The 13,646-nt window shown below is 47.2% G+C and overlaps 1 protein-coding gene across 2 annotated transcripts in view; it reads right to left on the reverse strand.

Annotated features, from left to right (window-relative positions):
* The window catches only part of LOC101987930 (E3 ubiquitin-protein ligase ZNRF3), a 262,088-nt gene that overhangs the window by 44,221 nt on the left and 204,221 nt on the right, over window positions 1-13,646 (reverse strand). For both annotated transcript variants that reach the window (XM_026788717.1, XM_026788716.1), the window contains exons 9-10: window positions 8,979-9,141; window positions 4,406-4,497 (exon numbers count right to left, since the gene is read on the reverse strand). In XM_026788717.1, the coding sequence (XP_026644518.1) occupies window positions 4,406-4,497; window positions 8,979-9,141 (255 nt within the window). The remainder of the gene's footprint in view (window positions 1-4,405; window positions 4,498-8,978; window positions 9,142-13,646) is intronic.

Genomic DNA, 13,646 nt, shown 5'->3' on the forward strand with positions numbered 1-13,646 from the left:
GGTCTGGTGCCCTCTTCTGGCCTGAAGGCATACACACAAACATATGCATAATAAATAAATAAATAAATATTTAAAAAAAAAATAAATAAATAAACCCGTGGGCTACTCCCAGGTCCCCAGCTACAAATGGCATATGGCCTTTCTTCAGCCATGCCAATCAAGCACATTTAGAGACTTGACTGAGGCTTTGGCTTGACATAATTTGATACACAGACCCAAATCCAGGTACCGCCCACCCTCCACCTCCCACTTCAGGACCACTACCTCTTCCTTTCTACCATTTTAGCCTCCATACCCTGATCAACTGAGAAGGCCATCGAAGGGCCAGGAGGATGGGAATGTCAGAAGGATAGGACGGTATTTACTTTTCTGTTTTAGAACTGTGGGGATGTAGCTAGGCATTGGTGGTACACACCTTTAATCTCAGCACAGAGGCAGGTGGATCTCTCTGAGTTCAAGGCCAGCCTGGTCTACAACGTGAGTTCCAGGACAGCCAGGGACACACAGAGAAGTCCTGTCTCAAAAAACAAAAACAACAAACCCAAACAAGCAGACAAAAAGAACTGTGGGGATGTTAGAGATATGCTAGTTGGATTTTTCTTGAAACTAGTTTCAATGACTACATGAATCAACTCCTGCTGGACTGAATTATACTTTATAAATATGGGTTGAACACTATCTTTTGAAATGAAAGTGCCCAGATCGAAATACCCTGTGATCTTCCTGAGAGAACGGCACAATCCTTGAGGAAAAGGCCATCTTTGTGTAGAACAAATGGACCAAGGGAAATCTGCTTTCCTCTCTGCCTCTTCTTTACCTAGTCACTGCCAAACGACATGTTTTATCATTTTAAGGCTTTGGCTCAGCAGAATGAGCAAAGAGCCCATTCTTCTGGTCTTCACCATTTTCCCTGCATTAAAGTAGCCTACGCTGGAGGGCAGTGACAATGGGAGCAGTGGACCCACAGGGCTGACTCTGCCTGCAGCCATCAGTATTCCAACTGTTCTAGGAAAGAGAGATCTCTTAAGTCCTTCATTGTATCTGTCCCAACAGGCCGGATCCCTGGGACATGGAGTCTCACCAGCTAAGGCTCAGTTGTGCTTTCCCACGGTGGTGTATGTGGGTGTTCAACTTAGTCTGGGGTCTAAGACCCTCACCTCTGACAGGGTTTACAGCCCCCAACCACAGGGGCTCAGATTCTCTCATTTTGGGGCCTGCTCGGGTTCTTCTACCATTGGATCCCTGACTTTGCCATTACAGCCAAGCCTTGGTACCAGGCAGCCAGAGAGACCCCCATGGGGGCTCTCACCCACCTGGCCATCGACCATCATCTGCCGCCACTTCTTTCTACTGTGAGATGCCCTTCTGACAGCCCCTGCTCTTGCAGACCCCATGAGACCTTACCACCTTTATGCAGATGAGAGGTCAGGAGTGGTCACGGGGTCAGGCACTTTGAATTGAGCTGTCGCCTTTTTATCCCAACAGCTGGACCTCACCATCTGTGGATGGCAACAATGCCTAAGAGCTCTGGCGGCAGCAGCTGAACTCACTCGGGAGGCTCTCAAGATCCCCCTGTCCAGACCAATCACAGTATATTCCACCCACCGCCTCTCAGACCTTCTGAGTCATTCCTCTCTCTCTCCTTGGGCCTTCACTTACTGTTCCTAGAAAACCCCCAAATTACTTTGGTCTCCAGTACTGCCCTAAACCCCACAACTCTCCTTCCTGTTCCCTCCCACTCTGGTACCTCCTCTCACTCTTGCCCAGAGGCTGTAGAGGCCTTAAGCTCACCTCAGCCAGGTTTTCTAGACCAGCCACGTAGAAATCCCCAACTCACCCTGTTTGTTGATGGAAATTCCCTTATAGACAAATCAGGAAACCACCAGGCAGCGTATGCAGTGGTCACTTCCACTAACACAGTTGAAGTGACTGACTGCCAATGGGAGCCTCCTCACAAAAGGCCGAATTAATTGCCTTGACTAGGGCACTCCAAATAGCCAAGGGCCAATGGGCTAATATCTATACTGACTCTAAATATGCCTTCTTAATAGCCCATACCCATTCTGCACTCTGGAAGGAAAGGGGCTTCCTTACTACCAAGGGACTCCCATAGTTAACGGACCCCTTGTAGTAGACAACCTCTTGAAGGCCCTCCAGCTCCCTGCAGAAGTATCCATTATTCACTGTAAGGGACACCAATCCTCCAAGGACCCAGTGGCCTTAGGCAATGCCAAGGCTGAGTCAGTGGCCCAGGGGCCTCCAGCTCCTTTGATTCCACAGAACATATTTTGTTCTTGACTCCCTCCTATCAGCCCTGTTACCAACCAAGCTCATAAAAAGGGGATCATAGCCGGGTGATGGTGGCGCACGCCTTTAATCCCAGCAGAGGCAGGCGGATCTCTGTGAGTACAAGACCAGCCTGGTCCACAAGAGCTAGTTCCAGGGCAGGCTCCAAAACCACAGAGAAACCCTGTCTCGAAAAACCAAAAAAAAAAAAAAGGGGGGGGGTCATAAATACAAAGGATTGAAGGTTCTACTTAAATAACTGTCTCATCCTTCCTCAAGACCAGGTATTGTCAATCATTTCAGACATCTCCAGACCTTACACATAGGTCCCAAAGCTTTGTTCCATTTCTTAGAGCCCCTCTTTGACCCCACCCATCTCTGAGATTGTATTTCACAGTTTAGCTCCTTCTGCCAGACCTGTGCCCAGGCCAATCCACAGGGGGCTCTCCATATATGTCAGCCTCTGCATCAGCTTCGTGGACATCAACCGGGTGAAGATTGGCAGGTTGATTTCACCCATATGCCTACTCATAAAAAGCTCCGTTATCTCCTAACACTTGTAGGTACTTTTACAGGGTGGATAGAAGCGTTTCCGGCCTCCAGAGAAATGGCTGATGTGGTGGCTCAGGAACTCCTGGACCACATCATTCCTCGGTTTGGTGTCCCATGGACCACACAGACAGACAATGGGCCAGCCTTCACTTCCAGGGTCATGGAGCTTATGTCAGAAGCTCTCAACATCTCCTGGAAATTCCACATCCCCTGCCGCCCACAATCCTCGGGAAAGGTGGAGAGGGCCAATGGACTCATCAAACAACAGCTAACTGAGCTCTCCATTGAACTCAGCCACCTGCATCCTCATCGCCCTCAAGGAGCAGATGTCTGACATCTCCAGGACGGCAGTAAACCAGACCTCTCGCTGAGCGTGAGCCCGCCAACTCCTAGCTCTCCCCTCTCCTACGTCACCCATGTCCGCGGGAAGTTGCCAGGCGTAAGCCAGCGTCCCTTTATCCAAAGCGAGTCTGAAATGTTTGGTCAGAAGCATCACCTCAGCTCCCTTGCACCCCTTTATACAAAGAGTCTGGAATATTTAGTCGGGGGCTTCACCCCAGGCCCCTGACATCCATCTTTGGAATGCTGGGCAGAAAGCTCCATTTCCTGCCCCCTTCCCAGGGAACTGCCTCAGCCCAGACTCCGCCTCCGAGAAAGCCTGCCAAACAGTGGCCCCTCCCCAGGGAGGGTCAAGACCACTCCCACAGGTTATTTAAACTGCCCCCCAGAGAATGGACACATGGTCTCCCCCTTTCCCTCTCAGGTGGTCGTTTGGGTTTTCCTCCCCCACCACCTCCATGTTTTCCCAGGGGTCACCCAGAAGTGCTGGCACCCATTAAAGCTGGGTATCTTTTAATTCAGTCTGATTTGGTCTGATTGGGACTATTTGCATCGGTGGAAAGGTTTGTTGACCAGAAAATCCTTAACAGTGACAAAGGCTTATAATCCCTGAGCTAGAAAGGTGGAGACAAGAGGATCTCATGGCTCTGCCCAGAGAGCCTTGACTAACCCATCAGTCCCAGGTTCCAGCTAGAGATCCAGGCTCAGCAAACAAGGTGCGTGGCTCCCAAGCAACAACACCCAAGTTGACCTTCAGCTTCCACTCATAAAGGACATATGTGCACATGCACAAACACATATATGCACACCTATGAACACATGCTCATACATATATTCTGCATACCTATGAACACATGCACATATCCACACACACATGAATACACATATACAGAAGCACAAAAGATTGAAGAGTCTGAGTTATGGATCATCATTAAAAACACAATAGATACTGTGAACTGAAGAGCTGTGGGCCCTATGTGACCAGTTACTATCATTTTTCAGAGAAATTGAGGCCAAATAATACCAAATATGGGACTTTTCATTGAGCTTACCCACCTGGGAAACACCCGGAAATGGTATGCCAAGGAACTGGGCGTTCCTAGTACTTGAGAACTCAACAAGAGAAGTGGAAGCCCGTAACCCATGATACCTTTCTTTGCACTCACTACTGAAACCCAGCAACAGGAGTTAACCTGTTCTAAGCCATCAGAGGGTGTGTCAGCCTTACTCTGGCAAGCAGGAATATCGCAGTACTTCCAGTAGACGCCGTCCTCATGCTCCGCCACATAGCACCAGGGGCTCACGTCTCCATCTGGATTTCTGTTGGGAATAAGGACACACTGATGATACACCTGGCCCATTTAGCTTTACAGAATTGTTTCTTGTCGCTTCTAATGACTGCTGTGCATTTCAATGTCATTTCTCGTCAGTCGGCCACAGTGGGGCAGGACTGTAATCACAACACCCAAGAAGCTGAGATAAAAAAAATAATAATGAAACTACAGACAATATAATCCTCTGAAGTTGGAAAAGGCATATTAAGGAAATCTCAGGTCTAAAGAATGTTTGTTCCTAGGTGTTAAGACTACTGGCAATTTTAGTTTGCTTTTTCTTTTCTGATTTTAGTTTCTACCTTCTTCGATAATGACTATCCCAAGTGTACAGCTTCTAAACAGCCAGATAAACTCACAAACACAATGTCAGCTGGCAAGCCTACTCAGCCTAGGCTGGCTACCTCACACATGACAGAAGTGGTCATACAGACCTCACAGACCTTCTCAGTCAGGACACTGACTTCTAACATGGCAATCATGTTTTTTTTTAAGACTTATTTCCATATTCCCAAGTGAGAGAAGCTTGGAGTAAATGACTTGCAAGGTCATTTTGGTGCAGAGATGTCATCGCAATAAAGGGTGGTGCTTGTGAAGCAGTTCAACAAATGACAGGGGCAGCTACAGCGAGACAAGCTCACCTCTCTTCACCCCTTCTCAAGCCTCCTTTATTTAGGCTCAGAATACTGGAAACCTGACACTCCAGTTAGGCAGGAAATGGACATGAGGACCCCCCTCCAACACTCCCACCCCAGCAAGCTCGGCAGCAGGCTTATGGGCCTGAGCAGACAAGCCCATTGTGTGGCCTAGAGATAAGCTTCCCAGGCACAAAGGATTCTTTTCATTTTGTGCCCAAAGGCAGGTGTGACAGGCGACTCTGCTCTTCCCTGGGCCTGCCTCCCCCTCTAATCCAGATACTTCAGACCCAGCCAGGAGAAGCCTGTTCCCATCACTGGAAAGCGGGTAGACATCTCAGATGAGATGGATCTGAAAAGTCACACAAGACAAACATGGTGTCAGATATCAGCTGAGAAATCAAAGTGGCAGAGCTTGTACAAAGCCCTTCTTTAAACAGTATTTCACCAGCATCTTCCTCCCTCTGTCCCGAGTTCAGCTTTGATGTAGTATTGGGTAAAACCCCTAGACAACAAGTGTTTATTATCAACGTCAAAGCCGTTCTGAAAAGCATCGAACAGCTTAATAAAGAGCAGGCAGACCCATCCTTACTTCTCTGCAGCGCTAAAGCAAAAAGCCTGGGCTCTGATGTGATATTATCAACATGAGAGGTTCAGCCTCTCTCCTTTTGAAGTATAAACTGGTAATTCAGGTCTGGTACATTCCATCAAACCAGAGGGCTGTAGTCCAAGGAGTTAAGGGGAAAGGTACTGGGGGAAGGTGCTCACAGCCCTCAGGTACAGCCCTCGGTATGCTTACAGACACACTCCTGTGAGCAGACATGTGCACTCAGCTAGTAAAATGTTGTTTTTCTCTCATTGGAAATTTAAAATTTACCTTAGAGTCAAATTTAAAATAGCTCTTCTGAGTTTTGGGAATGCTTTGTAACAGAGTAAACCAACCTACCAGGAGATACTTCAGGGACAGCACAGTGGAGAGCATTTCCCCAGTATTGCCAAGAAAAGCAAAGCAAAAACACCTTAGACAACAAGTGGCCATATGTTAGAGGAAAGGGATGGAGCAGATGGAGCAACCTGGGGTTTGTGCGTGTACGCATGGTCACCTGTCTGTGCACGCTCATGTATGTGTGCATGTTCAAGTGTGTGTGAATGCATGTTCATGTGAATGTGTGTGCATGAGTGAACATTTGGAGACCAGAAGTCAACCTTGGGTGTCATTCTTTAGGCGCTGTTCATCTTTTTTTTTTTTTTTTTTTAAATTTTGAGGCAGGGTTTCTCTCACTGGCCTGAAACTTGCCTAGTGGCAAGCCAGAGTCGCAGGGACCTGCCTGTCTCTGCCTCCCACTGTTGAGATTACAAGAGCACAACCACACAGAACTCTTTTTGTTTTAGGGGTTTGTCTGTCTGTTTGTTTTTCAAGACAGGGTTTCTCTGTGTAACAGCCCTGGCTGCCCTGGAACTTGCTTTGTAGAACAGGCTGGTCTTGATCTTACAGAGATCTACTCTGCCTCCTGAGTGCTGGGATCAAAGATGTGTGCCACCACCACCTGGTACAGAGCTTTTTTTAAATATGGGTTCTGAAGAATCAAAGGCCGATCTTTGAGCAAGCACTTTACCAAGTTATCTCCCTAGCATTTTTTTTTAACCATTCACTTACTTATCTGCAGCAAATCTGTGCAGACTTGTGAGTGAGCATGTGCCATGGCACACATACAGAGTTGGTCCTTTCCTTCTGTCATTGGGTTCAGGGTATTGAAGTGAGGTCATCAAGCATGGCAGCAAGCACCTTTCCCCACTAAACCACCTGAGCAGACTGTAAGCTTTGATGTATACAAAATATTAATATGCAGAACTTTGAAGATAGTGAAGAATTGATTAATGAGCCTAAGTAGCACTAACCATAAAACACAAAGGACAGGGACTGGAGAGGTAGCTCAGAGGTTAAAAGCATGCACTGTTCTCCAGGTGGATCTGGAGTCCAGTTCCCAAAAATCCATCTCAGGTAGCTCACAGCCCTCTGAAACTCCGGCTACGGGGGTTTGGGCACTTCTTGCCTTCTGTGGCACCTGCACTTGTGTACAGACCCATGAAAACACATTAGACACAATTTAAAATAAGAAAACATATCTTTAAAAATTACAAATGACAGCAGAGTGGAAAGATGGCACACATAACACTTGGAGATGTTGTAGGCAGGGCTCAGGACTATCCAAACACTAAATAACGCTTTTACTTTGTTTGATTTAGGTTTTTGAGACAGAATCTTACATAGCCCAGGCTGGCCTCAAACTCACTATGTAGCCAAGGATGGCCTTGGACTCTTTATCTTCTTCCCAGAACCTCTCAATTGCTGAGATTACAAGCACACACACAGCCATGCCTGGCTTGTAACGAACCTGCTCTTACAGTGACACATGAAGAACCACAGCGACAGCAAACCTGGGGTAGTCCGTGGATGCAAGCTAGGATAGAAGTAATGTAAAGAGACAAGGACCACAAAGGCCTGGAGCGTTAGCTTGGGCATGCGGAGGATGGGAGGCAAACAGTGGCCCACACAATCAGAAATATATGTGTTGGCTCAGCTGGGTCAACAGTGCTGGTGATTGAGATGTTCATGTACGACAACCAGAACTCAGAGTAGGGCTCTGCAGTCGCTCTTTCTTGTCCTCATGGTGCAGGAGGCAGCCTGTGCACCTGTCCCAAGAGTGATTAAATTCAACACATTGCTGAACCATGAGTCATGCTAGCACCGTCTCGGGTGTAAGGAGCTGAAGGTATAAACAAGGCGCTTGGATTTTTTTCCTCTAGTTTGTAAAAACTTGTAATTCTATTTTTATCTTTCTGTCTGTCCATGTGTATGTGTGTATACATGTGGATTTATGTATGTGGTAGTGTGAGGTTGGCTTTGGAGGCTTTCTCCTTTGATCTCTAGCGTCTCACACTAGTCACCATGGCTCGTCTAGGTAGCCAGCATGCCCCTGGAATTTCACCTCTGCCTTCGGAGCACCAGAATGGCAGGTGGGCTTTACAACAACCCAGCACTGACTTGGGTTCTCAGGATCCCAACTCTGAATCCACAGGAAGCACCTTAACCACTGGGCTTAGAACCTGACCAAGGCTGGGGCTCATCTCCCAGAAAACCATAAATATATACCTGAAGATCATGGGGTGAGATCAGAGTTCCCTGCTGGAGCCCAAAGAGGCGCATACCTGCTGCCTTGCAGCTAGCATGCTGAAAAGTAGAGCTACCTGAATCCAGGAGTTCAAGCACAGCCTAGGAACATGGTAGAGGGAGGTTTGGGTCCCAGATAGCCTGAATATCTTCAGCAGCTTTGGTGAAACGCTCACTGGTGGGAGACTTCCTCCCAAAGAAAATCCTCCCAAAGAGACAAGAGTGACCAGACAGGACACAGCTCTGAAAGCCAGAATGAAAGTGAACTAAGTTAGAGAAAAGAGAAAGAGACAGAGACCAAGACAGACAGGAAGACAGAGGAAGAGACTGATTTCATCTTTATGTTTTTTATTTCTTGTGTGTGTTTCCCATCGGCAGTGACCGCAGAGGCCAAAAGAAGATGTCGGATCCCCCAGAACTGTAGTTACCGACTATTCTGAACAGTATTGTGGGTGCTGTGAACTGAACCTGGGTCCTCTGGAAGAGTGGCCCATGTTCGTAACTGTTGAGCCATCTCTCCTGCACTGATTAATCCTTTTTCATAAGAATGATGTGGCTCTCTGAGTTGGTCAGGAGGAGACAAGAAAGCACTGCTCTTATGAGAGGGGCTGGATAGAACTGGAGGAACCAGAGATCACCCCACAGCCCTACGGCCCATCTTACCTGCAATAGTTATGCTCACCCAAACCACCTTCCCCGCTGGGGTACTTCAGCGTGTTGTATGGATGCTGGAATGTCTCGTTCCAGAACAGACATGGCTTCCCGCCTTGCAGTGCTGTCCAGCTCTGTGTTCCCCTGTAATCTGCACCATTGGCTGTGAAACATTCTGGAAGAAGGAAAAAACAGCATACTAATTTTCTGGCAACATTTATAGTTTCCTCCCTCTCTGGTGAATGTTTTATTTGTTTTGTTTGGACCAAGCTGGAAATGGGATTGTGTTTGCTAGATCCTGGGCGGCCCGCTGGGCTGAGGGAATCTGCAAAGAGGTGCCCTGCAACACTAGGCACTGTTGGCAGCAGGTTGTTGGGTCACTGGGGCACTCACTTCCCCTTGAAGTCTACAGGTCCCAGTGAGGACATAAACATGGAGCTGAAATGTACTGGAGCCCATGACGTGAGTCAGGAGACAAACCCCCAAATCTAGCCATGCACATGGAATTCTGGGCACTCGGAGGGGGCCCCTGCTCTTGCCAGCGTCTCTGTGTGGTAACTAGAACCAGGTCACCAGCTGTAACTGAGTGCTCCCCTACAGTCTGAAAGGCTGCTCTGACACTTGGATTTAATAAGGCCATCGGATACAGCAACGCTTTGGAATCCCAATCACACAAATCTGGGAATGACTCACATTCCCTGGTAATGAGGAACAGTCCTCCCTGCATCGTCTGAGGTGCAACAAAACAGGGGGCAATGGAGGGCGGGGCCAGCACGCTCTCTCACCTCCTCCTGCAATGCTTTCCTAGATATGTGTTGAAAATGGTCTCAGGTCCCATTCCATGAGATGACGAATCCTTGCAGGTGCAATCATGCACTTCTAAAATCCACTTCTCCGACTCTGGGAGATGGGAGCCAAGGCTGACAGGCTTCCTCCCACATATTGTATGCATTAAATTCACAGAGGTTCATGAGAAAGGCAGAGTACAAAGAGCAATTTTTTAAAATTAGCTTAGTTGAAGCTGACAGATAGAAGCACTTCAAACACTTCTTTAAGATGTATCACTAGAACCCTGACAGTCTGGGGGAGTCCCACCGACATTCTTAGCTTTCCTCTGCTCTTCATCCTAGCACACGGCGACCTATAACTTCCGGTAATAAGGACGTGATGCTGTCTCCCACTGGGCAGTGCCTGTGCCTGTTCTAGACTACCAGGCGTGCGGACAATAGGAACACAGCTCTATTCCAAAAGAAGTTTCTCTGACCACTCAAAAACCGGACATCTTCCTCCCAGTCACACCTTCCTCCTACCAGTTAGGCGCTGTGTTTTGTCTGGAACGGCACCATTTGTGGATAGCTCAAATAATCTGAATCCGAGGAGACACAGAAAACCACAGCAACTTATCATGCCTGGTGCAACGTTAATATGTTAAATGTGGGTCCTCACAGACCATGTGGGCGTTAACACAAAAGTTCAAAGGACAGCGGCTCAGCATAGAGTGACAAACACAAAACCAAAGGCTCAGCTTGGGCTCACTGTCTAAATGGCCACCATCCACACCAGTTCTAGTATCTACGTCAAGTCTGAGTGTGCACCACACTGTTGCTCACACCCCACATAGGATATGCCCCACGGGACTCTAGCAGAAGCCGTCAGTGACATTCTTTCCTTCACCAACAGCAGTTCCCGGCTGACTTCCCTTCTCATCTTTAGAACCTCTGTTCTGGCCCCACTAGTCATGGGGGAACAGTTTAGGTCTCAGGGTTGCCTCCTCAGCTCTACCACCCACTTTCCACACAGAACTCAAAGGTCCCGGGAGAATGAAGGTTTGTCTTGTGGGTATTTTCAAGGCCTCCCTGCTGTAAGCCCAGCTCTTCCCTTAGTCACTCACTGTGGTCAAACCACACTGGTCTGCTTTTAATCCTGGGAACACACTTCCCCATTTCCTGCCCAAATGCTCTTCCTCTAATATTTCTAGTTGCAAGATAAACACTGCCTCCTCAGAAGCCCCTCTCATCTCTGCCTCTCTTTGCCTCCTTCCTCTGTCTGGCCCACTAGGGATACACATATGTCCAGCCTAAGCCCAGATTCCACACACTCATCTCTTCCCTTCATCACTCCCCAAAACCATTCACACAGCATTCTAATCGTGTTGGGTATTCTAAACAATAGAGAGATGACTTAAAATACACGAAGGGTTGCACATGAGACGTACAAAACAAGAACATGAGTATCTGCATTGCGGAGTCCTCAGAGGACCAGAACAAATACTGCACAGATACCAAGGGGCAGCTACATTTGAAGGGATGGGGGAGGGGAAAATATATGTGTGGTATGTTCCACATCAGAGCCTTATTCCAACCTAGGCAATTTTGTTGTTCAATCAATCTTGGAGTCACAAGACTAGATTCTTTTTATTTATTTACTTATTTATTTTAAGAAGATTGGTATTTATTTATTTTTGTTTTGTTTTGTTTTTTAGATTTTCAAGACCGGGTTTCTCTTTGTAGCCATGGCTATCCTAGAACTTGCTCTGTAGACCAGGCTGGCCTCAAACTCAGAGATCTGCCTGCCTCTGCTTCCTGAACACTGTGATTAAAGGTGTGTGCCACCACTAACAGCCTTATTTTTTTGTTTTTTAAGGACTAGATGATTCTATGAATATCAGGCCAAACTCTGTCGACTGCTTTCTGACCTATCTAATCTTATACATCAAAACATAATGTTGCAGGGTTGGGTGTGGTGGCACACACCTTTAACCCAGTGTCCAGAGGCAGAGGAAGCTAGCCTAGTGTACATAGAGCATTCCAGGCCAGCCAGAGCTACTAGTGAGACTGCCTCAAAACAAAAACAAACAAAAATACATTATGTTATCTACCTTAAATATAGACAATTAAAAAATAAATTTTAAAAATGGGGGGTTGGAGAGATGGCTCAGCTGTTAAGAGTGCTTGCTGCTCTTTCGGAAGACCTGAGGTCTGCTTCCAGCACCCAAATTAGGCAGCTTACAACCACCTGGAATTCCAGCCTCGGAAGATCCAATGCCCTTTCTGGCCTCTGCAGGCATGCAGGCACCAATACATGGCACAGGCTTGCACACAAATAGGCCACAATCAAATCTAAAAGTGGCAAGAAAGCAGGGAATGGTGGAATACACCTGTAACCCCAGTACTTGGGAGAGAGAAGCAGGAGGACCAGGAGTTCTGGGTCATCCTTGGCTACAAAGTCAGTTAAAGTCTAGCCTGGGTCTCAAACAAGCAAACAAGGAAATAAAAAGGCCAATGGCTCACAAGTCATCAAGAGCCATCAAAGTAGTATTTAACACCAATAGCCTCAGCAATACACAGCAACTTGTGGGGCACGTTCCCAAGTATTCGGATGATCTTATTTGTACCATAGAAGAATGAAGAATGTGCCATGAATGGGGTGGAGATGCCATTTAGCAGCAGGAATGTGCTTTTTCTGGTTCCGTTTGTTTTCCTCAGCTCTACTTTTTTTTTTTTTTTGAGACAGGGTCTCTTAGCTCAAGCTAACCTAGAGCTAACTAAGACTGGCCTAGACCACCTGATCCTCCTGCCCCTACCTCACCAGCAATAAGGTCACAGGTGTGGAAGGTGGTTCTTGATTCCACTCTAAATAAGCATACTAGATTTTAATGATTTTTTTTAAAACCAGACTTGCCTAGTGCAGGTCAATGGTGAGGAAAAGAGAAACAGTGCTAAGGACTGAAAGTTATCTATGCATCTTGACTGCAGCAGGGTATGGACCCGGCCTCCCCTCTTTTCTACTGTTATGAAACTGACAGAAGCTTTGTCTAGGTAAAGGAGAGGCTAAAACAACAAAGAAAATCACATGGAGCCTTGCATATTCACATTTTCAGTAAAAGAGAACAAATGAAGGCAAGAGACCTAATGTCTACACCCCATTCACGAATTCACTGGACATTCACTCAGCCCTGACCACTGCCCAGGGCTGAGAGGATAGACTGGGGATTCTTGGCATTCCCATGTTAACAGGGAACACAGGTTCACAAACCCACGTCAGTATCAGACAGTGGTCTGTGCTATAAAAAGAAGGATAAAGCAGGGCCTGGAGAGGAGTCGGCATCTGAGCAAAGATGTGAGGGGCTAATTGGAGAAGAGTGGGAAGAACACTGTGGGCAGGGTACAAGGTGGGCAAGCCCTGGCCAGCAGCACGGTGCCCAGAAAGCTGCTGCTCCTCCCTGATGGGTGGGGTGACTGCACCAGGACAAGCAGGGTCTGGAGGGCTACATAGACAGGCCCACACTTGAGTGCACACACAGAAAGAAGGGGGTGGGGAGGAAAGGAAGAAATGAAGCGAATTGTTCTCTGACCAAAATCCAGCTGTCAATATAAAATACACCTTCATTTATATATGCCACTTAAGTTACATAATTCAATAATTATACTTAAGAAGAAAATACAAGTCAGGCGGTGGTAGTGCATGCCTTTAACCCCAGCACTCGGGAGGCAGAGGTAGGCAGATCTCTGTGAGTTCAAGGCCACCCTGATCTACAAGAGCTAGTCCAGGACAGCTAGGGATGTTACACTGAGAAACCTTGTTTCAAAAAAACTAAAAAGAAGAAGGGAGAAGGAGGAAGAGAAGGAGGAAGAGGAGGAGGAGGAGGAGGAGGAGGAGGAGGAGGAGAAGAAGAAGAAA

The sequence above is a fragment of the Microtus ochrogaster genome, unplaced genomic scaffold (assembly GCF_000317375.1).
Source record: "Microtus ochrogaster isolate Prairie Vole_2 unplaced genomic scaffold, MicOch1.0 UNK6, whole genome shotgun sequence".
Lineage (NCBI taxonomy): Eukaryota > Metazoa > Chordata > Mammalia > Rodentia > Cricetidae > Microtus > Microtus ochrogaster.